This window comes from Rhincodon typus, chromosome 18 (genome assembly GCF_021869965.1).
Source record: "Rhincodon typus isolate 14 chromosome 18, sRhiTyp1.1, whole genome shotgun sequence".
Lineage (NCBI taxonomy): Eukaryota > Metazoa > Chordata > Chondrichthyes > Orectolobiformes > Rhincodontidae > Rhincodon > Rhincodon typus.
This window is the reverse complement of record NC_063349.1, coordinates 49,283,037-49,308,273: the sequence shown is the minus strand read 5'-3', so window position 1 is coordinate 49,308,273 and position 25,237 is coordinate 49,283,037. Positions and strand designations below refer to the sequence as shown.

The following is a 25,237-nucleotide window of genomic DNA, read 5'->3' as shown; positions in this document are numbered from 1 at the left end:
ATAACTCACAGTAAGGTCATTAAGCCCTGTGTTGCTTTAGAGAGGATTCCAAGGCATTGCATACTTATGTCTATATATTGCTGACTGCTATCTTGGCAGATTTCCCACTTTTCATTATTCAACTCCACAAACCACGCCCCAACCCCTGTATCTAGATACCCCTCTTCAGTTAGAATCAAACTTTGATCTTTCTCAGACCATCTTATTCTCAATTCCTTTTTATTCCAAGCTTTGACATTATTGCATGTTGTTACAGTCATTAATTAAATGTGCCCAAGGTGAAATGAGCTCATCATTTTCAGCAGGTCACTCGTGACTAAAGAAACTGATACGAGATGGGCAAGGGCATTTAGAAGCTCACCTTTAATTACAGCAGAATTATTTCTTGTCCTCATCCTCAACCCTATCACTTTAGCCCACGAATATGCTGGTGTTCTCATAGTGATTGGGCAATTACTGAAAGGCTCTGCTTTTGTGTTGTGACAATATTTAAATTGTCACAATTTAAATTTGACAACTGAAATTTAGGATTTGCTTATTGAAGGTTAGTTGGGCGAGCAGGATACCTGCTCTGTCACCCTTTCAGTGGCAGAAGATGATGATTAAAAGAAGTAGGAATTTATTCTGTCAGACAGTCCTTAGTTTGTGGAATTTGTATTTCCAAAGAGCAGTGGGGCCAAATCAGCGACTATATTCAAGGCTGATTTAAGACAGATTTTTGATCGACAAGGGAATCGCAGGTTATTGGCAGGTAGACACAAAAAGAGGAGTTGAAGCCATACTCAGATTATTCATGATCTTATTGAATAGTGAAGGTGACTGGAGCAGCTGAATGTTGTGTTGTTGGATCATAGGGTTCTCGATTCAAGAGATGCAAAAGGCAGAAGAAGGCGCTCACTTTGAGTGCACTGAGAAATAAATTCACCACATTCAAGGACACTAGAGGCTATCCAGGTCAATGCACAATCAAGTGGGCAATTTAAAATGTGTATAATTTGAATTCTTAAGGAGGGAAAGATTTTATGTTATGCTAATCCTATGAATATAAAGGACTGCCTCAGGTAGAAATCAATTCTCCTCATCTTGCCACATAATAGTATTGGAGTAGAATGGGAGATGCATCTTTTTGGGCTCCAATTGATAATGACTAATTTATTACCTGCAAAATCACAAGGGATGGCAGCAAGCTTTAATGTCACTGTGAAGCAATGCTTGGAGCAACAGGATGTGTTTGAGAAGGGTCTGCTGAAAATGGATCCTTTGAGAAACGTCAACTCAAGTTGGAACAAAATTAAATTGCATTCAACTCTCTGATGATCTGGCTTTAAACCCAGGTTATATTTTTTAACGAAAAGACAAAGCACTGCAGACTCTGGAAATCTGAAGTATAATCCAAACATGCTGCAATGATATAAACAGGTCAAGAAGAAGTGCTAAAAATTCCAGCATTTTGTATTCTTTTGAATGATCCATCAATTTTCTAGGTGGCCTTCAGAGTTGGTGCATGTTAGCAATGGGCAGAAGATAAGAACAGTGAAAACTTAGAAAAATATTTGCAGCTCCTAATGAATGGGAAACGGGGGTGGGGGTGTTTCTGTAGTATATTTCCAGTTGATCACTCCTGGCACTGTGTCGTACTGGCTGTCTCCACAAGTGGCAGTGGATAAAAGGTATTTTGAGATCGTTCGCTATCATCAATCCTTCTTTGTCTTGGTCTGATCTAGTGGTTGTTGGTAAAGGAGATGCTACTATAGATGCTAACCAGACTGCTCCAGTGAAACTTGAAGTAAGCTGGAGATATCGTACGTCATTTTTTGCTTAGGCACTTTACAGCCTTCAGGATTATGCTTCTGGGCAATCCAAGATGCAGGACGGGAAAAAACTGTGGCTGTAAGAGCCGCTCCTTTGAGGTATTTTCAGTGTTGGAGCTGATTTCCTCGAATTCTAAGAGCAGTAATTACTGTTTTATAAGCTGTTGCATTGTTTTGGAACGTTGGGGAGTAAAGATCAAAACAACGGCACCTTAAATAGGAAGAAGGGAGACAAAAGCAGTCACCAAATGGGAAGTGATTCAAACGGAGAAAGAGACCTACACTGTGCTTGACCCAGCTGCTGCCTTTGCTATTTAGATGTCAAGAGATACTTGAAACTAAGTTAGTTCTAAGAAAAATAAACAAATAGCAAAATTCACGGCTGACCTTGGCGCAAAACCTGTGTTGTGGAGCTCATAGCAGGGGAGCAGTTAAGTGGCTAGTTTTAAAATGTAACCTTACTCATTATTGTAGATTTACAAAAACAGGTGGAGTGGGTTCTTTTTTGATTATATGTTTTTTATTGAGATCTGTCTCTTGAAAAAACTTTAAAAATATGAAAACATAGGTACTAAGCCAGCCTGGAGAGTAGAGTGATGTGTCTTCCTGTTGGATGTGGAGATTAGGGAGAATTCCCCTGTTACTGATGATTATGTTTGCAGAAAGTGTGTTTGGTTGCAAATCCTATGGGATCGCATGGAGTGGCAGTTACAGGCAATGAGGAATTTACAAGAGTCAGCGGGTGTGATGGATGGTAGTTGCAGGAAGGAAGATAAACCGAAGATAGAGTCAGGTAGATAGATGGGTGACCTCCAGGAAAGGTAGTGGAGGAAGGCAGGCAGTGCAGTCTCCTGTGGCTATCCCATCTCAAACAAGTATGCTGTTTTGGAAAATGTAGGGGGTGATGGACTCTCAGGGAAATGAAGCACTGACAACCAGGTTTCTGGTACTGAGACTGGCTCTAATGTAACAAGGGGTACGCCAGGCTACAAATGATTGATTGTGATAGGGGATTCTCTAGTCAGACATTTCTGCAGCCAACAGCGAGACATCAGAATGGTGTGTTGCTTCCCTGGAGCCAGGATCAAGGACATCTTGGAAAGGATACAGAATATTCTCACAGGGGAGCGGGACCTGCAGGAGGTCATTGTACACATTGGAACTAACGACATAGGAAAAGAAAAGGAAAAGATTCTGAGAAGAGAATATAGCAAGCTAGGCAGGGATTTGAAATGTAGGTCCTCAAGGGCAGTAATTTCTGAATTACTTCCAGTGCCACGAATAGGAGGATAGAGCAGATGAAAGCATTGCTGAGGAACTGGTGCAGGGGAGAAGGATTCACATTTTTGGATCATTGGAATCTCTTCTGGGATAGAAGTGACCTGTACAAGAAGGATGAATTGTACCTGAATTGGAAGAGGACTAATATACAGGCGAGGAGATTTGCTCAAGCTGCTCAGGAGGATTTAATCTAGTAATGTTGGGGGTCGGGTCAGGGGTTTACAGAGGGCAATTACAGAGATGTGGCTCAGGGATGGATAGGACTGGCAACTTAATGTTCCAGGGCATAGATGCCATAGGAAGGACAGAAAGGGGAGCAAGAGATGAGGGGGAGTGGCATTTTTGATTAGGGATAACATTACGGCTGTACTTAGGGAGGATATTCCTGGGAATACGTCCAGGAAGGTTGTTTGGGTGGAACTGAGAAATAAGAAAGGGGTGATCACCTTATTGGGATTGTACTATAGACTCCAGCCCCCACCCCAATAGTCAGCAGGAATTTGAGAAACAAATTTGTAAGGAGATCTCAGTTGTCTGTGAGAATAATACAGTGGTCATCGTAGCGGATTTTAACTTTCCAAACATGGACTGGGACTGCCAGAGTGTTAAGGGCTTGAATGGAGAGGAATTTGTTAAATGTGTACAAGAGAATTTTCTTATGCAGTATGTGGATGTACCTACTAGAGAAGGTGTAAAACTTGACCTACTCTTGGGAAAGAAGGCAGTGACTGAGGTATCAGTGGAGGAGAACTTTGGAGTCAGCGACCATAATTCTATTTGTTTTAAAATAGTGGTGGAAAAGGATAGACCAGATCTAAAAGTTGAAGTTCAAAATTGGACGAAGACCAATTTTTATAGTATTAGGCAAGAACTTTCAAAAGTTGATTGGGCACAGATGTTCGCAGGTAAAGGGATAGAAAATGGGAAGCCTTCAAAAATGAGATAAACGAGAGTCCACAACAGTATGTTCCTGTTAGGGTGAAAGGCAAGGCTGGCAGGTGTAGGGAATGCTGGATGACTAGAGAAATTAAGGCTCTGATCAAGAATAAGAAGGAAGCAAATGTCAGGCATAGACAGCAGAGATCGAGTGAATCCCTAGAAGAGTATAAAGGCAGTAGGAGTATACTTAAGAGGGAAATCAGGAGGGCAAAAAGGGGACATGACATAGCAAATAGTATTAAGGAGAATCCAAAGGGATTCTACAAATACCTTAAAGACAAAAGGGTAACTAGGGGGGATTGGGCCCCTTAAAGATCAGCAAGGCCTCCTATGTGTGGAACTATAGGAGATAAGGAAGATACTAAACGAATATTTTGCATAAGTGTTTACTGTGGAGAAGAATATGGAAGATAGAAAATGTGGGGAAATAAATAATGACACCTTGAAAAATGCCCATATTACCGGGGTGGTGCTGGATGTCTAAGAATGCTTAAAATGCATAAAAGGTGGATCACTTGCCGGGACCTGATCAGGTTACCTTGGAACTCTGTGGGAAGCTAGGGAAGTGATTGCTGGGCCCATTGCTGAGATATTTGTATCATCGATAGCCACAGGTGAGGTGCCAGAAGACTGGAGGTTGGCTAAGTGGTGCCACTATTTAAGAAAGGTGGTAAGGAAAAGCCAGGGAACTATAGACTGTGAGCCTGACATCCGTGGTGGGCAAGTTGTTGGAGGGAATCCTGAGGGACATGTTTTTGGAAAAGCAAAGACTGATTAGGGATAGTCAACATGGCTTTGTGTGTGCAAAATCGTGTCTCATTAACTTGAGTTTTTTGAAAAAGTAACGAAGAGGATTGATGAGGGCAGAGTGGAGGACATGATCTGTATGGACTTCAGAAAAGGTGTTCAACAGATTCCTCATGATAGACTGGTGAGTAAGGTCAGATCACATGGAATAGAGGGAGAACTAGCTATTTGGATACAGAACTGGCTCAAAAGGTAGAAGACAGAGGGTGGTGATGGAGGGTTGCTTTTTAGACTGGAGGTGCGCCACTAGGATCGGTGCTGGGTCCATTACTTTTTGTCACATATATAAATGATTTGGATGTGAACATGGGGGTATGGTTACTAAGTTTGCAGATGACACCAAATTGGAGGTGTAGTGGACAGCAAAGGAGGTTACCTCAGAGTACAACAGGATCTTTATCAGATGGGCAATGGGCCGAGGAGTAGCAAATGGAGTTTAATTTAGATAAACGTGAGCTGCTGCATTTTGGAAAGGCAAATCAGGGCAGGACTTATACACATAATGGTAAGGTCCTGGAGAGTGTTGCTGAACAAAAGAGACATTGGAATGCAGGTTCATTGTTCCTTGAAAGTGGAGTCACAGGTAGACAGGAAGGTGAAGGTGGCGTTTGGTACGCTTGCCTTTATTGGTCAGTGCATTGTGTAAAGGAGTTGGGAGGTCATGTTGTGACTGGACATTGGTTAGGCCACTATTGTAACACTGCATGCAATTCTAGTCTCCTTGCTACAGGAAGGATGTTGTGATGCTTGAAAAAGCGTTTAGGAAAGATTTACAAGGATGTTCCCAAGGTTGGAGCTATAGGGAGAGGCTGAATAGGCTGGGGCTATTTTTCCTGGAGTGTTGGAGACTGAGGGTGACTTTATAGGGGCTTATGAAATCATGAGGGGCATGGATAGGGTAAATGCGCAAGGTCTTTTCCCAGGGGAGTCCAAAACTAAAGGGCATAGGTTTAAGGTGAGAGGGAAAGATTTAAAGGGGATCTAAGGGGGAACATTTTCACGCTGAGGAAATGAGCTACCAGAGGAAGTGGAGGAGGCTGGTACAATTACAACATTTAAAAGGCATCTAGATGGGTATATGAATAGGAAAGGTTTAGAGCACTATGGGCCAAATACTGGCAAATGGGACTAGGTTTATTTGGGATGTCTGGTTGCCATGGACAAGTTGGGCTGAAGGGTATGTTTCCATGCTGTATATCTCTATGACTCAACATTAAGTTTAACAATTTTGCAGCATGATCTCTGACCTCCAGCCTGATTACACCCCTCCCCCCATCCTCAGTATCTTCTTTGCATGGATTTCCTCTCAGAAGAGCTGACCTATTATTTTTCTATTAACACCTACATTAATACCCATTGTGTATCTATATCTCTCCTTCACTACCATCAGCACTCTCTTTGACTTTTACCATGGACAGCTTCACCATCTGTTGTACTGCGCAACCCCTTCCCACCCCCACTTTTCCTCTCCGTCAACATTTAAAATCATCTTTTTCTAGCTACTTTCACTTTTAAAGAAGAGTTATATCAGATTTGTAACGTTAACTCTTTTCTTTCTACAGATGCTGCCCAGACATGTTAAGTTTCTCTAGCACTTTCTGGTTTTATTTCTACAAATGGTCACTGCTCTAAGATAACATGGTCTATTGCGTGAAGGCAATAAAGCACAACTACATTTGGTCACACGTAATTACTATGAGCTGGTACAGATACATCTGCTTCCTTTGAGAGTTAATATAGAACTAATGGTCTCCACCCACATACTTGCGTAACGTCAGTGGAATAGGCAGAGACAATGTAACATGAACATTAACCCCTTCAGAACCATTACCTTAAACAACAAATTTCACTACAATATCACTGAAAATTGGTCCTCAGTTCCACTGCTACAGTTTTGTACATGCAGCCTAATGTTTGCAACAACTAACTTAACATAGCTACAGTAACTATGGCAAGAGTGACTACATAGACAGAGTAAAATCAGAAGAGTTCAGCATTAGAAGCACACTTTCCTAATAATTCTCTTTAATAATATATAATATTGATTGATTTTCTTTTAAATGTTATTCCCTTCCATTTAGCCAGGCTAACAGTTCAATGGCATACTCAGGGTGTGTTGTAGTTTTAGAAGTGCTGTGTTTCAGATGAGATATTAAATGCATTTCAGGTGGGCATGAAATACTCCATCCTCCTTTTTCAAATATGAATGGAGACCAATATTCCTGTCTCAACTAATATCACAAGAAGTTGATTGTGTCACAGTTGGGGACCTCTTGACCAATTGTGTCAGTGTTGGCTCTTTGAAAGTTGTATCGAAATTTAGTTCGGCCACATTTGGAATATTGCGTATAGTTCTGGTTGCCACATTACCAGAAGGATGTAATGGCTTTACGGAGGATACAGAAACGGTTAACCAGGATATTGCCTGGTTTCAACGATATTAGCTATGATGAGAGATTGGATGAACTCGGTTTGGTTTCACTTGAAGGCCAGACCTGATAGAGGTTTACAAAATTACGAGAGACATGGATAGAATGGATAGAGGGAGTCTTTTTCCCCAGGATAGAAATATCAATTACTAGGGGGCATAGTTTTAAAGGTAAAAGATGAAAGCAGATACAATAGCAATGTTTAAAGAGTCTTCTTGACAGATATATGAATAGGCAGGAAATAGAGGGATACGGACTGCATAGAGGCAGAAGGTTCTTAGTTTAGATAGGCGTCATGACTCGACTTAGGCTTGGTAGGCCAAAGGGCGTGTTCCTGTGCTGGACTCTTTGATGGCAAATTTAATTTTATACCCCAGCTTGTTCCTGGTCAGCCTGAAAATTTGTCATTTTCAATTTCATGTTTAACTGCCTCTTTGAAATTTTATATGGAATCTACTTCCATCAGTCCTTCATTAAAATGTTTGTGCATTTACTTCTTTACCAAATTATTTTAAATTCAATGACCTTTGATTGTCAGTTCAGGAGAACCAGCTTTGTCTGACTTTCTCGATTAGAACTCATCATTTTGAATTTATTCATTTTTGTCTCTTTCCAGAACAACCTTAAACCTTATTATTTTGTGATCACCATTATCAATACATTTCCCACTGAAACAAACTCCAACTGTTTTATTTTTATCCCTGAACTACATATACCTTCCTCATTGGGCTTGAAACAAACTAATTAAAAAATTATCCTTCAGACAACATCAGGAACTCCTCATCCTCACTATTCATTAATTAACAGTCCCCAACTATTAAAGTTCCTTTCTCTTCATATTTCTTTGCCATTTGCTGCAAATTATTTCCTCTATTCCCTTCTTACTACTTGGGGTTTACAGTAAATACCCAGCAATGAAGCAGTGCCTTTTCTTAATCCATTCAATAGTAATCTGGCCACTTATCATATAGCTGTTTATGGGACTTAGATGTATATAAATTGATTACCTACATTATAACAGCAACTGCACACAAAAAGGTACTTCCATTAGCTACGTGGGACATCCTGAAGGTGCAACAAACAAGTTTTACTTTCAGATGATAGTTGCTGGAATTTTTTGGTTAAGAGAGAAAATAAATTAAACCCAAAACTAAAGACACAAAGAACGTTAAAATTCCCCACAAGTTTTGTAACAGCCAACAGAAACCAACAGTGGCAGTTTCTCTTTTGTGAGGTCATTAAAGCCTATTTCAAATGGCTGCCTCAAAAACACTTACCATTTCTTTAAAGGCATTCTCTATTGCTCCAATAACCAAACTCTCATGTGGAATTTTCTTCTCAATGAAGAACCGTGTCGGAGGGCTACTCGGTGACCCTGGAGTGCCCATCGAGCCTCGCAGAGAGGCAGCTCTGGTTAACGTCCTTGTCGTGCTCACCACTTCCGGTTCATCATTGAGGCAGGTTGGGGGAAGCACTGCTGAGTTTCTTAGGATTCCAGCCACCTCTTGAAGATGCTCCGCTATCTTGTGGTGGAGGAGCTTGGAGGCTACCACTGCAGCGCCAGCTCCTGCATGTCCATCAAACAGTGCCCAGTAGTTAAACGTAATCTCCTCGGATTCCTACATTTAAAAAAAGTCAAGATACCCAACTTCAGTGTTTCAAACAACAGTCCGTGCTGCTTAACAAGCGTTTCAATTTCTGAAATGGTCTCATGGTAAAAAGTTCTCCATTTAAGATAAAATTAACAAAAACAAAAACTCCATTTGACTCATCATGCCCATGCTATCTCTTTAGGTCTTTTTGAACCCATTCCCCTGTTCTTTCCCCATAGCCCCTGTCATCTTTATCCGTTCGTGTACTTATTCACTTCTTGAGCTACACAATAATGTGAGTGGAGTGTGTGACTGATTGTTTAAGAATTTGGCCCTGTACAAACTATAGATTAATTCAAAAGTATAAGTTCCCTTCTTATTCACAATAATATATGGTGGCTTTAACATAATAAATATCCCAAGACACTGCGCGAATATAAGAAAAAATTTTGACATTGAGCCACTTAAGACAGATGACCAAAGGCTTGCTGAAAGGAGACGAGAGAGGGGTACGGAAAGGGAATTTCACAGCTTAGGGACTAACTGTCCCACCATTGAAAGCCATGCATTTAGCCAAAGGATGTGGGAGATATTCAAGAAGTCAGAATTTAAAGAAAGCAGAGATCTTGTAAGGATCTTGCTTAGGAGGCTAAGAGTTACTCCAGTGTACAAAATCACTAGGCTATCCCATTCCTGTTAATTGCTACATCTTTCCCTACAGCTTTAACCAGTTTATTCTATCATCCTAGTAAAACTTTTGGGCAGAACGGTGGCAAAGTGTACACCACTACTGCCTCATCGCACCAGGGACCTGGTTTCGATTCCACCCTCGGGCGACTGTCTGTGTGGAGTTTGCACATTCTCCCCGGGTCTTCATGGGTTTCCTCTGGCTACTCCAGCTTCCTCCCACAGTCCAAAGATGTGGGCATTACGTGGATTGGCCATGCCAATTGCCTGTAGTGTCCAGGGATGTGCACACTGGGTGCATTAGCCATACGAAATGCAGGGTTACAGGGATAGGGTAGAGGAGATAGGTCTGGGTGGGATCTTCTTTGGAACTCAATTGGCCAAATGACCTACTTCCACACTGTAGGGATTCTATGATTCTCTGGAAATTGAACTTTTGTTTTAAATTATTCACTCATGGGATGTGGGCACTGACTCGGCCATAATTTATTGCCTGTCCCAAGTTGTCCCATGGATTTATTACCCATCCTAGTTGACCTTGCAAAGGTGATGATGAGCTGCCTTCTTGAAGTCTACAGTCCATTTGGTTTACGAAGACCAACAATGCCATTAGGAAGAGAGATCCTAAATTTTGACCCAGCAATACTGAAGGGTCAGTGGTATATTTCCAAGTCAGAATAGTGAGACGTTTGCAGCAGGTGGTGTTCTCGTGTATTCGCTGTCCTTGTCCTTCTAAGTGGTATTGGTTATGGGTTTGGAAGGTGTTGTTTAAGGAGCCTTAGTGAATTTCTGCAGTGCATCTTGCAGATGGTACACACTGTTGCTGAGTGTCTAAGGTGGAGGGAGTGAAAGATGGTGAAGGGATGTTCTACCAATCAAGCAGACTTCTTTGTCCTGGAGGTGTTGATTTTCTTGAGTATTGTTGGAGCTTCACCCATCCAGGCAAGTGGGAAGTAAGGTTTTGGAGTAGATTTGTAGCTCGGGTTGTGGGTGTTGAGGTTGGTTGGCTCGCCGAGCTGGTTTGTTGTTTCGCAGACGTTTCGTTACCGTGCTTGGTAACATGCCCAGTGCAGCCTCCGATGAAGCATCGCTGTGTTTTCCCACCTGGTTTTTAAACTCTGGGGACCGTTGCGATGGATTGCCTCGCTTCCGGGTTTCCTCCGTAGTGGAATGTATATGGGGTCGAGTTCAATGTGTTTATTAATAGCCTGCTTCGTGGAGTGCCCTGCTTCCAGGAATTCTCGTGCTTGTCTCTGCCTAGCCTGTCCCAGGATCTTGGTGTTGTCCCAGTCGAAGTCGTGGTTCTCCTTGTCCATGTGGATTGAGATGAGTGAATTTTGGTTGTGTCTTTTTGTAGCCAGTTGGTGTTCATGTACTCTTGTTGTTAGTTTCCTTCCTGTTTGTCCCATGTCTTATAGTTTGTTGTGTTTCTTCGTTTGTGTTTCTAGCTACACTGGAAGTCACACTCAAGACCAACAATATCAATGAAGAAACACAACAAACTATAAGACAGACAGTAGTCCTGACACTAACCAGAAAGAGGGAACTCAACACCCTCAACACACGGGAAAGACAAGCCCTGGACAGATTAAAGAAGGACAAGAACATCACTATACTACCTACAGACAAAGGGCACATGACAGTGATAATGAATAAAAAGGTCTACATCTCCAAAGCACAAGCACTGCTAGCCAACGAGAACACATACCGGCCAGTACAAACTGACCCGACACCACAACTAGGCAACAAAATCCTATACATGCTACAAAGACTTAAACAAACAGGACAGATCAACAAAGCTTCTTAAGAATGAAACCCGAAGGAAACAACACACCCCGATTCTATGGCCTCCCTAAAGTGCACAAACCGGAAGTCCCCCTCAGACCCATAGTCTCCCTACCAGGTACTCCATCGCACAGATTAGCCAGAGAACTACAAAGAAGACTCAAGCACCTAGTCAACAAATCACCCCACTCCATCCACTCAGCCCAAGAATTCCTCAACTCCACCAAAAACATAAAGATAGAGGACGAAGAGACTATGATATCGTTTGATGTCACCGCCCTATTCACATCAATAGACATACCACTAGCAAGGAAAACAATGACAACTCTACTTGAACAAGAACACAACCCCAGTGAAACCATCTCCAAGGACAACATGCTTAAACTATTGGACCTATGCCTGACCACCCACTTCACCTTCAACGGCCAAACATACGAGCAAATCAACGGGACACCCCTGGGATCGCCTATCGCCGGACTCATAGCAGAAGCAGTGATGCAAAGACTGGAAAGGACTGCCCTTCTGCAAATCCAACCTAAACTATGGATACGCTACGTAGACGACACCTTTGTCATCACTAAACGGACCAAATTAGGAGAGTCACACAAACTCATAAACAACACCCTCACCGGAATAAAATTCACCAGAGAGGAGGAGAAGAACGAACAGCTCCCATTCTTGGACGTCATGGTAGAGTGCAAGACAAATGGGGAACTGCAAACAAAAGTACACCGAAAAGCCACACACACAGACCAGGTATTGAACTTCAACAGTAACTATCCCAGCACACACAAACAAAGCTGCGTGCGAACACTATTTAAAAGGGCAGCAACACACTGCAGCAACATGGAACTATGCCAAGAGGAGGAGGAATACCTCTTCCAAGTGTTCAAGGATAATGGATATCCAAAGAACTGGGTCAGGAGATGCCTACAGGAACAGCATCAGAAAGATACTACATGCCCCAACACACTCATCACACTGCCCTACATCAGGAACACGTCAGAACTCACCACAAGACTTCTACGACCGCTGGGCATCAGAATGGCACACAAACCCACATCAACCCTACGACAAGTGCTCACCTGAACTAAAGACCCACTCCCCGCCATGGACAGGACCAATGTCATCTACAAGATCCCCTGCAGAGGCTGCGAGAAACATTACATGGGACAACAGGAAGGACACTAACAACACGAGTACATGAACACCAACTGGCTACAAAAAGACACGACCAATACTCACTCATCTCAATCCACATGGACAAGGAGAACCACGACTTCGACTGGGACAACACCAAGATCCCGGGACAGGCTAGGCAGAGACAAGCACGAGAATTCCTGGAAGCATGGCACTCCACGAAGCAGGCTATTAATAAACACATTGAACTCGACCCCATATACATTCCACTACGGAGGAAATCTGGAAGTGAGGCAATCCATCGCAACGGACCCCAGAGTTTAAAAGCCAGGCGGGAAAACACACCGACGCTTCATCGGAGGCTGCACTGAGGATGTTACCAAGCACAGTAACGAAATGTCTGTGGAACAACAAACCAGCTCAGCGAGCCAACCAACCTGAACAAGTGGGAAGTATTCCATTATACTCCTGGCTCATGCCTTGTAGATGTTGGGCAGACTCTGGGGAGTTATTTGCTGCAGGATTCCTAGTCGAGCAGATTATGGTGCTCCATGTGCAATCTAACCATGGTTCAATACAAGTTTAACATAACTTCTCTGTCTTTCAGTTCAACCCTTCCAGTAATAAGGCCCAGTTGTTTGGTTATTTTTGTAGGCTTATTAACTTCTAATAAAGTTATGGAATGAAGATGGCAGGTGGGGTTAAGATAAAGGTCAATCATGATCGAACTGAACAGCAGGTCAGACAATGGGGTAACAGGCCTCTTCCTCTATGTTTTTTAAGGAATCCATCTGATTTTCACATTGATGGAATGAATATCTGACGTGATTTGTAATGAACTGATGATGTTATTTTCCACCTGATTCATGTGAAGGCAACATTTTACCAAACCTTTCACTGTTGTGAGCTTGACTGAAGCAGCTCTTCTTCAAAGAAATCAGAAGACAAACAAAAGCTTTCGTGAAGAGATTAAATTAAACAGGATAAGAATGAGCAATGGAAATTGGGCAGGATAAAACCAATTGATGATTACTATTGCAGATCAAATAAACCTGAAAATCAAAGGCTAAAGTTATAGTTTGTTTAGACATCTGAAATAACTAGAAGAATTTAACATTAAAACGTGATAAATTTATATATGTGGCAAATGTTAAACAATGAAAAGTGAATTATAATATTTGTTTGCATTCATGGCACAGAAACAGCCCTGTCACACTGAGTGACTTATGTCAGTGTTTATGCAAACTCCACACAGTCTTGTTACCTCTTTCTATCCTACAATAGTTGGATATAGTATTACTGCTTTCATGATAAACTGCCTGTACACTGTGCTTTGTGGACAAAGTATAATGTCAATACATTGTAAAACAATCTTTTGAAAAATATTCTTTGGACACATACAACAGCTGAGCAAGGCCAGCATTTTGCCACCATGAGCTGGCAAAAGGTGTGTTTTCTTCTTGAACCTTTGGTTGCCTCTGGCTACAGCTGCGAGATTCTCTAGCTAACGTTGGATAAGAATTAGGTATCAAGCACGTTGGTGCAGGACCCAGGTCACCTACCCATTTGGAAATACAACAGGCTTCCTCCCCTAAAGGGCATTTATGGACAAGTTGGAGCTTTGCAATGACGTGTCCGTCACTTTATCTTTCTTACCAGATTTTTAGAAAAATTTAATAAAATTCTCACAATCACAGTGAGATTTGAATTTGTGTACTCCTGATTATTAGTCCAAGCCTCTCGATTACAAGTACTGAGTGATTTGCGCCAGCATTTTGAAGCCCACTACATTAGGAGAAGCAGATCCATTTTAACAGGGTTATGTAATGCAATAAGCATTCAAGAATGTATGCTACTTTTAAACCAAAGTACTACAGCTGCAGGATCCAAGGGTCTGACACTACGGTCGACTTGCAACTAAGGCAACACCCAGTCTGAACTGACTGGATTCAATGTCAAATCAGGCCATTCAACCCCACACACCAGTCATAGGCAGGACTCTAACTAGAGGAATGTTTTTCACCCGATTCCCACTGAAATCAATTTTGCTAGAACATACTTGGTCAAATTCTGTCACTCTCATCTTACCTTATTAATGAATACCACCCATTCGATATTGCAACAACTGTTTTAACTCCTATCAAGGCTGAAATTAGTTGAAGCTAATCTGAGTGCTGGCCAGCAGCCACACCTTCCCAGCTACACAAAACCTGAGTCATCAGGGCTGGAAATTATGTGTCCCGTTGGAGTCCTAGAATCCCTACAGCGTGGAAACAGGCCATTCGGCCCAACAAGTCCACACCGACCCTCCGAAGAGCATCCCACCCAGACTCAATCCCCTACCCCTGCATTTCCCATGTCTAGCCTACCTAACCTAAACAATCCTGGACACTATGGGCAATTTAGCACAGCCAATTCACCTAGCCTGCACATGTTTGGAGTGTGGGAGGAAACCGGAGCACCCGGAGGAAACCCACGCAGACACGGGGAGAATGTGCAAATTCCACACAGACAGTCACCCGAGGCTGGAATCGAACCCAGGTCCCTGGTGCTGTTGAGGCAGCAGTGGTAACCACTGAGCCACCGTGCCGATGTGTTTTGGATTTGGCGACTGGGGCAAGACATGTAATGCAAGGAGAGTGGCTAGCCCATCACTTTGCCACCCACACCCAAGCTCACCCCTTAATCAGAGTGGAGTCCAAAATTGACAAATTGTTGAAACCTCAACTGACTGAAGGTGGAGCTGCCTCCTTCTTTCCCATTTACCTGTTCTGAAAAACTCAGTCTCAATGTGGACTTTACCAGTTTCAAAATCTCCCCACCGCCAGCCTCATCCCATGACCAATCCTACTTCTCATCCGCACTTCCTTGACCTGACACAACCTGTCCATCTTCTCTCCCACCTATCCAGTCCTCCCACCTCACTGACCAATCCCCACCAATCACTACCTGCACTCACCTATCACTATCCCACCTACCTTCCCCAGCCCCACCCCTCCTTTCTATTTATTTCCGAGCTCCCTTCCCTCTCCCCCATTTCCAAAGTAGAGTCCCGACCCAAAACGTCAACTTTCCTGCTCCTCTGATGCTGCCTGGCCTGCTGTGTTCCTCCAGCTCCACACTGTGCTATCTCTGACTCTAGCATCAGCAGTTCTTACCATCTCTCAGTCACCACCCTGCTTCCCCCTGACTTCCTGAAGCTTTTCAAACCCTCACTAACTCAGTAACCAGATTTACATTATTGGTATTTAAGGTAGTAAAAAAAGGCCTCAGGTAGATAAGATAGTTAAAAAATGGCCAATGGCATGCTTGCCTTCAATGGAAGGGATATTGAGTATAAGGATAGACCAGTTATGCTGCAGCTTGATAGAACTTTAGTTAGGCTACACTTGGAATATTGTGTATAGTTCTGGTCACCATACTACCAGAGGAATGTGGATGCTTTAAAGAGGGTACAGAAAAGATTTACTAAGATGTTGCATGCTATGGGAGATTTCAGCTATGAAAAAAAAAGGTTTGATAGACTGGGTTTGTTTTCACTGGAATGCAGGGGTTGAAGGGCGACCTGATAGAAGTTTACAAGATTGTGAATGGCATGGATAGAGTGGAAAGTATGAGGCATTTTCCCATGGTGGAGAGGGTCAAGTACTAGGGGACACAAGTTCAAGGTGTGGGGAGGAAGTTTAAAAGAGATGTGTGAGGCAGGTTTTTCACACAAAGGGTGGCGAGCGCCTGGAACACGCTGCCAGAGGAGGTTTTGGAAGCAGACACAAGAGCAGCTTTCAAGAAGCACCTGGATGAATACATGAATAGGAAGGGAATAGAGCCATATGCATCCTGTAACTGAAGACAGTTTTAGTATGGAAGGGCAAAATGTATTGGCACACGCTTGGTGGGCCGAAGGGTCTGTTCCTGTGCTGTACTGTTCTTTGTACATTAGACCAGGCTCTATCAAGCCTCCATGTGGGCCTGCATACAATACCAGCAGCACTCTTTGTAGAACCCTGGCACTGCCCCCGAGCACAGGACTTCCTCCCCAGTGAGGAGAAGTCGTCTTACAACAAGTCGTCAGCCCATTGGCATTGGTCTATAGCTGCAGGGAGGGCTTTACATAAACAAGCTGGCTTCTGATATAACTCCACAGAGGCCAGTATCCCATCACAAAGTTACACTTTATTTACATGTGGAGAGTGCTTGACATCTGCCTCAGACCCAGCTTTCAGGATGAAGGATGTCTGACACTCCTGTTCTTATCCGTCAGCCAGGACTCCATGATTGGACCAGATCAAACAGCCCCAATCAGGGAACTCATTCGGTGCGGTTCACCTGGCTGACCTCATTACAATCACTACAGCTTCAAGATGCCTATCTCTTGGTCTCTCAGGCTTCATAACAGGATGTGGCTGGTGGTTTACTGCCAGACTTCAGCTAATGTCAATCTTTGGTAGCCTCCAGCAGAGTCTTATGATCTCAGAATTAAAGGACCATGTGAATTCAGGGATCACTGATTTCTAGGTTGCGAGCAATGCCCTTCTCCATTAGCTAACGCAATACACATGACACAGTATTATTTTTGCTCAAGCTCTGGATCACTGGTTTTCAGGTCACTTGCACTACCTTCTGCTTACTCTGAACTTGATGCACATGATTTGTTGTAATGTATTTGCTTAACTACTAAGTCAATGGAAAAGAACAGATTTGCACCCAGTACTCCCTTGGGTCACTTGTGGTAAGAAAACCACACTGATCTCCACTCTCTCATTTAACTCAAATGTTCTCTGGTCTCAAGCTATGCAACTTTATGCATGTCTTTTATTCACTGTCCACTATCTTTTGTTTCATGCTAGTTACTAAGTAACCATTACAAAGCGCTCTAATTTCATAAGCCATCGATAAAGACTTACAATCTGGACTGGTTGCCCCCTTGGGTGGATATCATGGAAAAATATGGATATACTAACTTAAAAAGGAGCAATACCTTCTGTTGGGAAATAAGGCAAGTGTGGTGTTATAGGGTGAGCACTTTGGGGCAAATGATCATAATTCTATTAGTTTTCATATAGTTATGGAAAAAGGATAGAACGAATCAAGAAGTTAAAGCTCTAAATTGGAGTAAGTCCAATTTTGATGGTATTAGACAGGAGCTTTCAAAAGTTGATTGGGGGAGGCTATTCGCAGGTAAAGGCATGGTTGGGAAGAGGGAGGCCTTTAAAAATGAAATAACGAGAGTTCAGAGACAATATGTTCCCGTTAGTGTGAAGGGCAAGGCTGGTAGGTGTAGGGGATGCTGGATGACTAGAGAAATTGAGGATCTGGTCAGAAAATGAAGGAGTCTTAGCTCAGGTATGGACAGCTGGGATCAAGTGAATTCCTAGAAAAGTATAAAGGCAGTAGGAGTACACTTAAGAGGAAAATTAAGAGGGCATTTCGGGGACATGAGATAGATTTGGCAAACAGAGGTAAGGAGATTCCAAAGAGATTCTATAAGTATACTTAAAGGCAAAAAAGTAACTAGGGAGAGAATAGGGCTCCCTAAAGATCAACAAGGCCATCTATGTATGGAACCACAAGATACTAAACAAATATTTTGCATCAGTATTTACTGTGGAGGAGGACCTGGAAGCTAAGGAACTTGGGGAAATAAATAGTGATGTCTTGAAAAGAAAAAGTTCATATTACAGCAGAGGTGGTGCTGCAGGTCTTAAAATGCTGAAAGGGAGATAAATCCCCAGGATCTGATCAGGTATTTCCCAGAACTTTGCAGGAAGCTAGGGAAGTGATCGCTAAGCCCTTGCTGAAATATTTATATCATCGGCAGCCGTGGCTGAGGTGCCGGAAGACTGGAGATTGGCTGATGTGATGCCATTATTTAAGAAATGCTGCAAGGAAAACCCAGGGAACTGTAGACCAGTGAGCTTTATGTCAGTGGTGGTTAAGTTGTTGGAGGAGATTGAGGGATTGGATTTACATGCACTTGGAAGAGCGAGGACTTAAAAAGGACATGAGGGACAATGTTTTTTTTTGCACAGAGTGTGGTTCATGTGTGGAATGAACAGTGAGTGGAAGAGGTGGATGCAGGTACATTTGCCTACGTACATGAATAGAAAAGGTTTGGATGGATATGGGTCAAGCACAGGTAAATGGGTCCAGTTTACTTTGGGAACATGGTCAGCGTGGACTAGTTGGACCAAAGGGTCTACTTCCTTGCAGTATGACTCTATGACTGATAAGGCATAAGTCAACATAACTTTGTGTGTGGGAAATTGCTGAGAGTAGAAAATTGTGTCTCACTAACTTGACTGAGTTTTTTGAAGAGATGACAAAGAAGATTGATGAAGGCAGAGCGGTAGGTGTTGGACTTCAGCAAAGCATTTGACAAGGTTCCCCATGATACGGTGAATAACTAAAGTCTTTTTCCTAGGGTTAGGGAGCCCAAAACTAGAGGGCATAGGTTTAAGGTGAGAGCATAAAAATTTAAAAGGGAGCTGAGGGGCAATATTTTCAAGCAGATGGGACGTGCGTGTTTAGAATGAGCTACCAGAGAAAGTGATGGAGGCGGGTACAATTACAACATTTAAAAGGCATCTGGATGGATATACAAACAGGGAGAGTTTAAAAGGGAAACAGGCCAAATGCTGGCCAATGGAACAAGGTCAGATTTGGGTGTCTGGTCAGCCAGGACGAGTTGCACCAAAGAGTCTGTTTCTGTGCTGTATGACTGAATGACTCTTTAAGAGCCAGCAATTTTTCTTCCCCCCAGTCCCCTGGTAAATCTTTAATCGCTTCATCAAGGTCACAATGTCAGATTGTTTGGTTGTTTCCACATTGCAGTTTGTGGGAGCTTGCTAGGCACAAAAGGCGTGCCAACTTTCCTGCAAAAGTGGGTACACTTCAAAGCATTTATTTGGCTTGTGACTGCTTTGGGATGTGTTGTGCTGATGAAGCCTGTTTAATAAATGCAGTTCTCCCTTTTCCTTCTAATGGGACAAAAGGAAAGTCCCAGCCAACATAAATAGAGACCAGGGTTAACAAAGAAGTGTGAAATTAAAATTGAGAACATATACCAAAGCTGACTGAAACCAAGTCCAGCCGATAGTAAAATACACAGGGGACCAGAGATAACCACAAAAATGAAAGCCAACATTCGCAGGTTAATTTTTCTGACTTTGCATTCCAGCTCACAGTGTATGCAATAGAAATTCAGGCAGATGAGTCAATATTCTTCTGACCATTAACCCTGCTTATCATGTGTATGAGTTTCTGCTGTGTGTTGGCAACAAGCCAAGGAGTCACAGTTAGAAAAAAGTCAACTATTGTACAATAAAGAAGCAACAAGATCAACTTTCAAATTGCACAAAGACCCAAAACACCAGGGAACGCAAAGTAAATTAGTGAGAAAAAGAATGAAGATGCAGTGAATTATAGTTGTCATTCAGGTCTCTAATGCCCACTCAGCAATGTAACTAGAAAACTGGTGATACTGATACAGGCATTTCTATTAAGGGAAGATCTTCTTTATTTAAAACTAGCAATCACACGTGGAATGAACAGAGAAAAATTGATTTGTGCAGAAAAGCAACAGGGATCATTTGAGGAATGAAACAATGGGCGGAATCTGAAGCCTTTCTTAAAAAAAAAATGAACCACGATGGTCCAGGTGACCTTTTACTCCTGTAATTATCTTGTGACCTAGTCATTTTCATGACCCAACCTCGCAAAACCTAACAGGTTCATAGAAGGAAAGCAAATTAAATTTGTTCTCTTCTTTTTCAGGATATACGCACATTAGGACAATTTAACAAATAATGATTGAAACAGCAAGTGTTTCATCAATAATGTGCATATATCAAGTGTCTTTAAATGCAAAGAAAATGCATCCAAGCTGAGAAAAGCACAAGAAAAAAGGACGAATACAAAAGGAATTTTTAAAAAAATCATTCACAAGATGATTGCATTTCTCTATCCCAGAAGGCAGTTAAGAGTCAACCACATTGATGTGGGTCTGGAGTTGCATATAGGCCAGACCAGCTAAAAATGCCAGGTCTCTTTTCCTAAAGGACACAGGTGAACCAAACGGGCTTTTACAACAATAGACGCTGGTTGACGTCGGCATTAGGTCAGCTATTTATTTCACATTTTATTAATTTAAATAGTGCCATCTACCATAGTAAGTGGGATTTGAATCCATGTCCCCAGAACCTTGGCATGGGTTTCTGGATTACTGGTCCAATGACATTACCACTCTGCCACTACCTCCCCCCTTAGGGTGGCACGGTGGCACAGTGGTTAGCACTGCTGCCTCACAGTGCCAGGGACCCGGGTTCGATTCCAGCCTCGGGCGACTGTCTGCGAGGAGTTTGCACATTCTCCCCGTGTCTACATGGGTTTCCTCCAGGTGCTCCGGTTTCCTCCCACAGTCCAAAGATGTGCAGGTTAGGTGGATTGGCCATGCTAACTTGCCCATAGTGTTCAGGGAGGTGTAGATTAGGTGGGTTATAGGGGGATGGGTCTGGGTGGGATGCTCTGAGGTTCGGTGTGGACTTGTTGGGCCGAAGGGCCTGTTTCCACACTGTAGGGATTCCATGATTCTATGAAAATATCGTGGATGCTAGAATCTGAAATAAAAGCCTGATACCTGAAAGGACGAGGCACTTAAAAGAAGAACATGGGTTTAAGCAGAGTCTTAAAATAGAGGAATATAAAGCAGTTCACTGGAGGGAATTCCAGAGAGCGAGAGCTATATGTCTGAAGCCTTGGCTGCCAACTGGGGCTGGAGGAAGGCTGTTAGCAATGTTCATGTTTCTCCATGGAACTTGCAACACTAGGGAGTTCTTTTAAATTCCTAAGAGGTTCAAAAGCACAGCCTCCAATATTTTCATTTGTGCAGGAGATCAAAATTAGGGCCACAGATATAAAAGATACAGTTACAAATGCACAGAAACTCAGAAAAAACCTCTTTTCCCTGAGAGTGGAAATGTGGGACTCACTACTACAAGTCACAATTGACGTAAATAGCACGAATTGATTTTAGGGGAATTTAGGCAGGTACATAAAAGAGAAAGCATATGGAGTGTGCAGGAGGGCAAGACAAAGCTGTACACAAGGGGATCTGTGTGGAGCGTAAAATGCTGGCATAGACCAGTGGATCAAATGGCCTCTTTCTGCACCGCAGGCTCTATGCAACTACATGCAACACAGTAATGCATACTGTAATTCGATTTACATCACTGGGCACTACCGATCATTCTGTGAAAGCTGCATATATGCACTTCACTGACCCAGTATCCGTTGAAAATAGAATGAAGCTTCACTTACTGAATTGTCTTTAAGCTGTAACCCCTCCCCGTTTGGTAATGACGATCTCCTTTTGGCTGTGGAATTCTTATTTGCGTTGATGGGTGCACTTGATTTATTCTTCACAGTCACCACTTCACAGGAACCCTGGTCCTCATTGTGTGTGCTTTTTCCTGCATTGATCACCCTGCAAGCCACAAAAATATTTCAGTAAAATAACTCGTAAGGGAACACAGGCATTTATCAAGGCCCCTTACATGGCATAATCAATCATCAATCTACTGTATTGCACCATTTCTCCACAAAAGATATCAAATACACAACTGTTTTATTCATTAGGTGCAAGCAGAGTCAATTGTTAAAGTAATAATGAAATTCAATTTGCAGTAACGAAATGGCTTGTGGTAAAATAGAGAGAAATTACAAAGAATTTGCAATTATATTGCACTTTTTGCAACCTCAGGACGTCCCAGGCAATGAATTTCTGATAAAAACCAAAAGAACTGCGGCTGCTGTAAATCAGGAACAAAAACAAAGTTGCTGGAAAAGCTCAGCAGGTCTGGCAGCATCTGTGGAGGAGAAAACAGTGTTAACGTTTCGGGTCCGGTGACCCTTCCTCAGAACTGATGAATGAATTTCTGATGTTCTCTTGGCTAACACTGCAGGCAATCTGCACATACTAAGGTCCCCTAAAGAGCAGTGCCCCCTACATTTGGGTTGGGCTCAAATCCCACTTGCTCCACAGATGCGTAAAACATCTCTGAACAGGTTGATTAGGAAAATACCTATTCAGGACATGAGGCGATCCTTTTGCTCTTCTTCAAATAACACCAGGGAACCTTGAAGAACCAACAGAGCAGACAGACAGAATCTTCGCTTAATGGCTCATCTGGAAGAAAGGACCTTCAAAAATCTAGTAATACCTTACTGTAATCAGCTTAAAGAACTTGCACAGGTATTAAGAGTCAGGCTTGAATATAGTATTTTCTCATGTTGCAAATATGTTATTGATGAGCCTCCAAAAGCAGAAACAGAAGGTGATATTTTTCCATTTGACAGGAGGGATGGGAGGAAGGAAATACACAGCTGTCAGGATAAGAAAGCTCCTGGGCTCTCTAGCAATTAGGCAGTTGGTTCATCACAGCGGGACTGGTATTGTGACCTGGGACAAGCAAATCCTGGCTGCCGAGAGTCACCCGCCAATCTGAAGCTGGCAGCACAAATGGAGTGGCAGCTGTCAGTACAATTTTCTCCCACACGCCTTCCCCTGTACTCCGAGGATGGAGATCACCCATGAAGAAAGTCAGTGTTGTTTGAGGGACATGGCTGCATTCTGGTCTGACACCATTTTGACCACTTAAGTTCCCTTTCTGCTTGTGGATCCAGAGGACTCCATCCTGAATGTTGCACTGCTTTACTACAAGGAAGGAGGGACTTAGAAGAGTTTACACAATGTAAAGTGATACAGTAAAAAAAAAGACAGAAAGTTTAAAAAAAATCTCAAAATGTTGGAAATCAGAAAGATTCAAATAAAATGCTGTTAAAATAAAGAGAAATAATCCACTCTGTGGAAGAAAGAGAATCTTAAAAATTCCAAATACGGTTCTGCTATAACATGTATTCTGGCAACATAAATTGGCTATAACGCAACTGGCTATTTCTAAAATGCGAACTTGTGTTTGCTACAACATGACTCCATCACTGCGCGGAGGAGTATGCGCCGACATCACGTGATCGTTTCATGGGCTTTGTCCCAAACTGCGCAATGTTAGTGCCGAAAGAGTCTCCACGCCGGCATCACGTGATCATTTCGCAAACTTTGTCGTGAAGTGCTTTCCGTGAGAGGTACAATTCTGCCGTGTTACCCACAAAAACACGAGACAAAGCAACAAGAATGTTAGCAAGAAGCATCCTGGTGATATAATTGCAGGTGGTGAACATAAAAGAAAGGCTATAACACTGGAAGAGAAGCTATATGTAATAAAGCGTTTTGAATGCAATGAGAGAACATGTGATATAGTTTACATAATAGGAACCTACATTTCTATGAATGAAGCACACATTCCACGCTTAAAGGTGGCAAAGGATCGTGTGACTGTGCTGCTGGGTGCCATACCAGTGGAGACTTAAAGCTTAAGCCTGTGATGGTGTACCACTCTGCCAACCCACAAACCTGGAAAGATTACCCCAAGTTACTCTAGGCATCTACTTTAGGTCAAGCATGTGGTTGGATGATGGAGCAAGTTTTTCTGACCTATTTGATGATGTTTTGGAAGATGTTTTTAGAAATTATTGCAGGAAATACAACTGCACCTGAAGGTAATAATAATGATGATGAGGATCCTCAGCCCCTGCATTAACAACACAGCAACCTCAAAACCTCTTCCCCCATCAAGCCATCTTGACATTTTTTTCAAGGTAAGGTATGAAATTTACTTTTATTTCATTATTAGATATGAATTAAACATTTATTCAAATTGTGCTATCCCTTGCGTCAGGCTTTTAAGTGATTTTTGAGTGATTTTGAGTGAAATTTTGTGGTGGTCTGCCCCTAATCCCTAATCTGCCCCTTTCCCATAGGCCCCATTATTTCTATAACGCAATTTTCTATAGCATGATGTTGCACAGCAATGCAACTATCGCGTTCTAGCAGAACCGACTGTATCAGCATTTTTTAAATTCACCTGTGGGATGTGGGTGTCGCTGGCTGGCCAGCATTTATTGTCCATCCCTAATTACCCTTGAGAAGGTGGTGGTAAGCTGCTTTATTGCTATAGGTTGATCGAATACGCCCATTGGGAGGGAATTTCACGGATTTTGACCCAGCTACAATGAAGTATTGGTGACATATTTCCAAATCAGGATGATGAGTGGCTTGGAGGGGAACTTGCAGGTGGTGGTGTTCCCATGTATCTGCTGCTCCTGTCCTTCTAGATGGAAGAGGTAGTGAGTTTGGAAGTTACTGTTTAAGGATCTTTGGTGAATTTCTGCAGTGCATCTTGTAGATAGTACACACTCTTGTTACTGAGTGCCAATAACGAAGGGAACGGATGCTTGTGGATGTGGTACCAATCAAGCGGGCTGCTTTGTCCTGGATGGTGTCAAGTTTCGAGAGGTGTTGTGGCTGCACCCATCCAAGCAAGTGGGGAGTATTCCATCACAGTCCTGACTAGTGCCTTGTAGGTGGTGGACAGGCTTTGAGGAGTCAGGAGGTGAGTTACTCACTGCAGTATTCCTAGCCTCTGATCTGGTCTTTAGCCACTGTTTGTATGGTGAGTCCAGTTGAATTTCTGGTAAATAGTAACACCAAAAATGTTGATAGCGAGGGATTCAGTATGGGTAACACCATTGAATGACAAGGAGTGGTTATTAGATCGTCTCTTATTGGAGATGGTCATTGCCTGGCATTTGTGAGGTGCAAACATTACTTGCCACTTGTCAGCCCAAGCCTGGATATTTGTCCAGATATTGT

General features: G+C 42.6%; 1 protein-coding gene across 1 annotated transcript in view; it reads right to left on the bottom strand.

Moving 5' to 3' along the window:
- ppm1h (protein phosphatase, Mg2+/Mn2+ dependent, 1H) overlaps positions 1–25,237 on the bottom strand; it is a 77,768-nt gene that overhangs the window by 36,708 nt on the left and 15,823 nt on the right. The window contains exons 2-3 of the mRNA XM_048608038.1: positions 21,787–21,952; positions 8,545–8,886 (exon numbers count right to left, since the gene is read on the bottom strand). Of these exons, the coding sequence (XP_048463995.1) occupies positions 8,545–8,886; positions 21,787–21,952 (508 nt within the window). The remainder of the gene's footprint in view (positions 1–8,544; positions 8,887–21,786; positions 21,953–25,237) is intronic.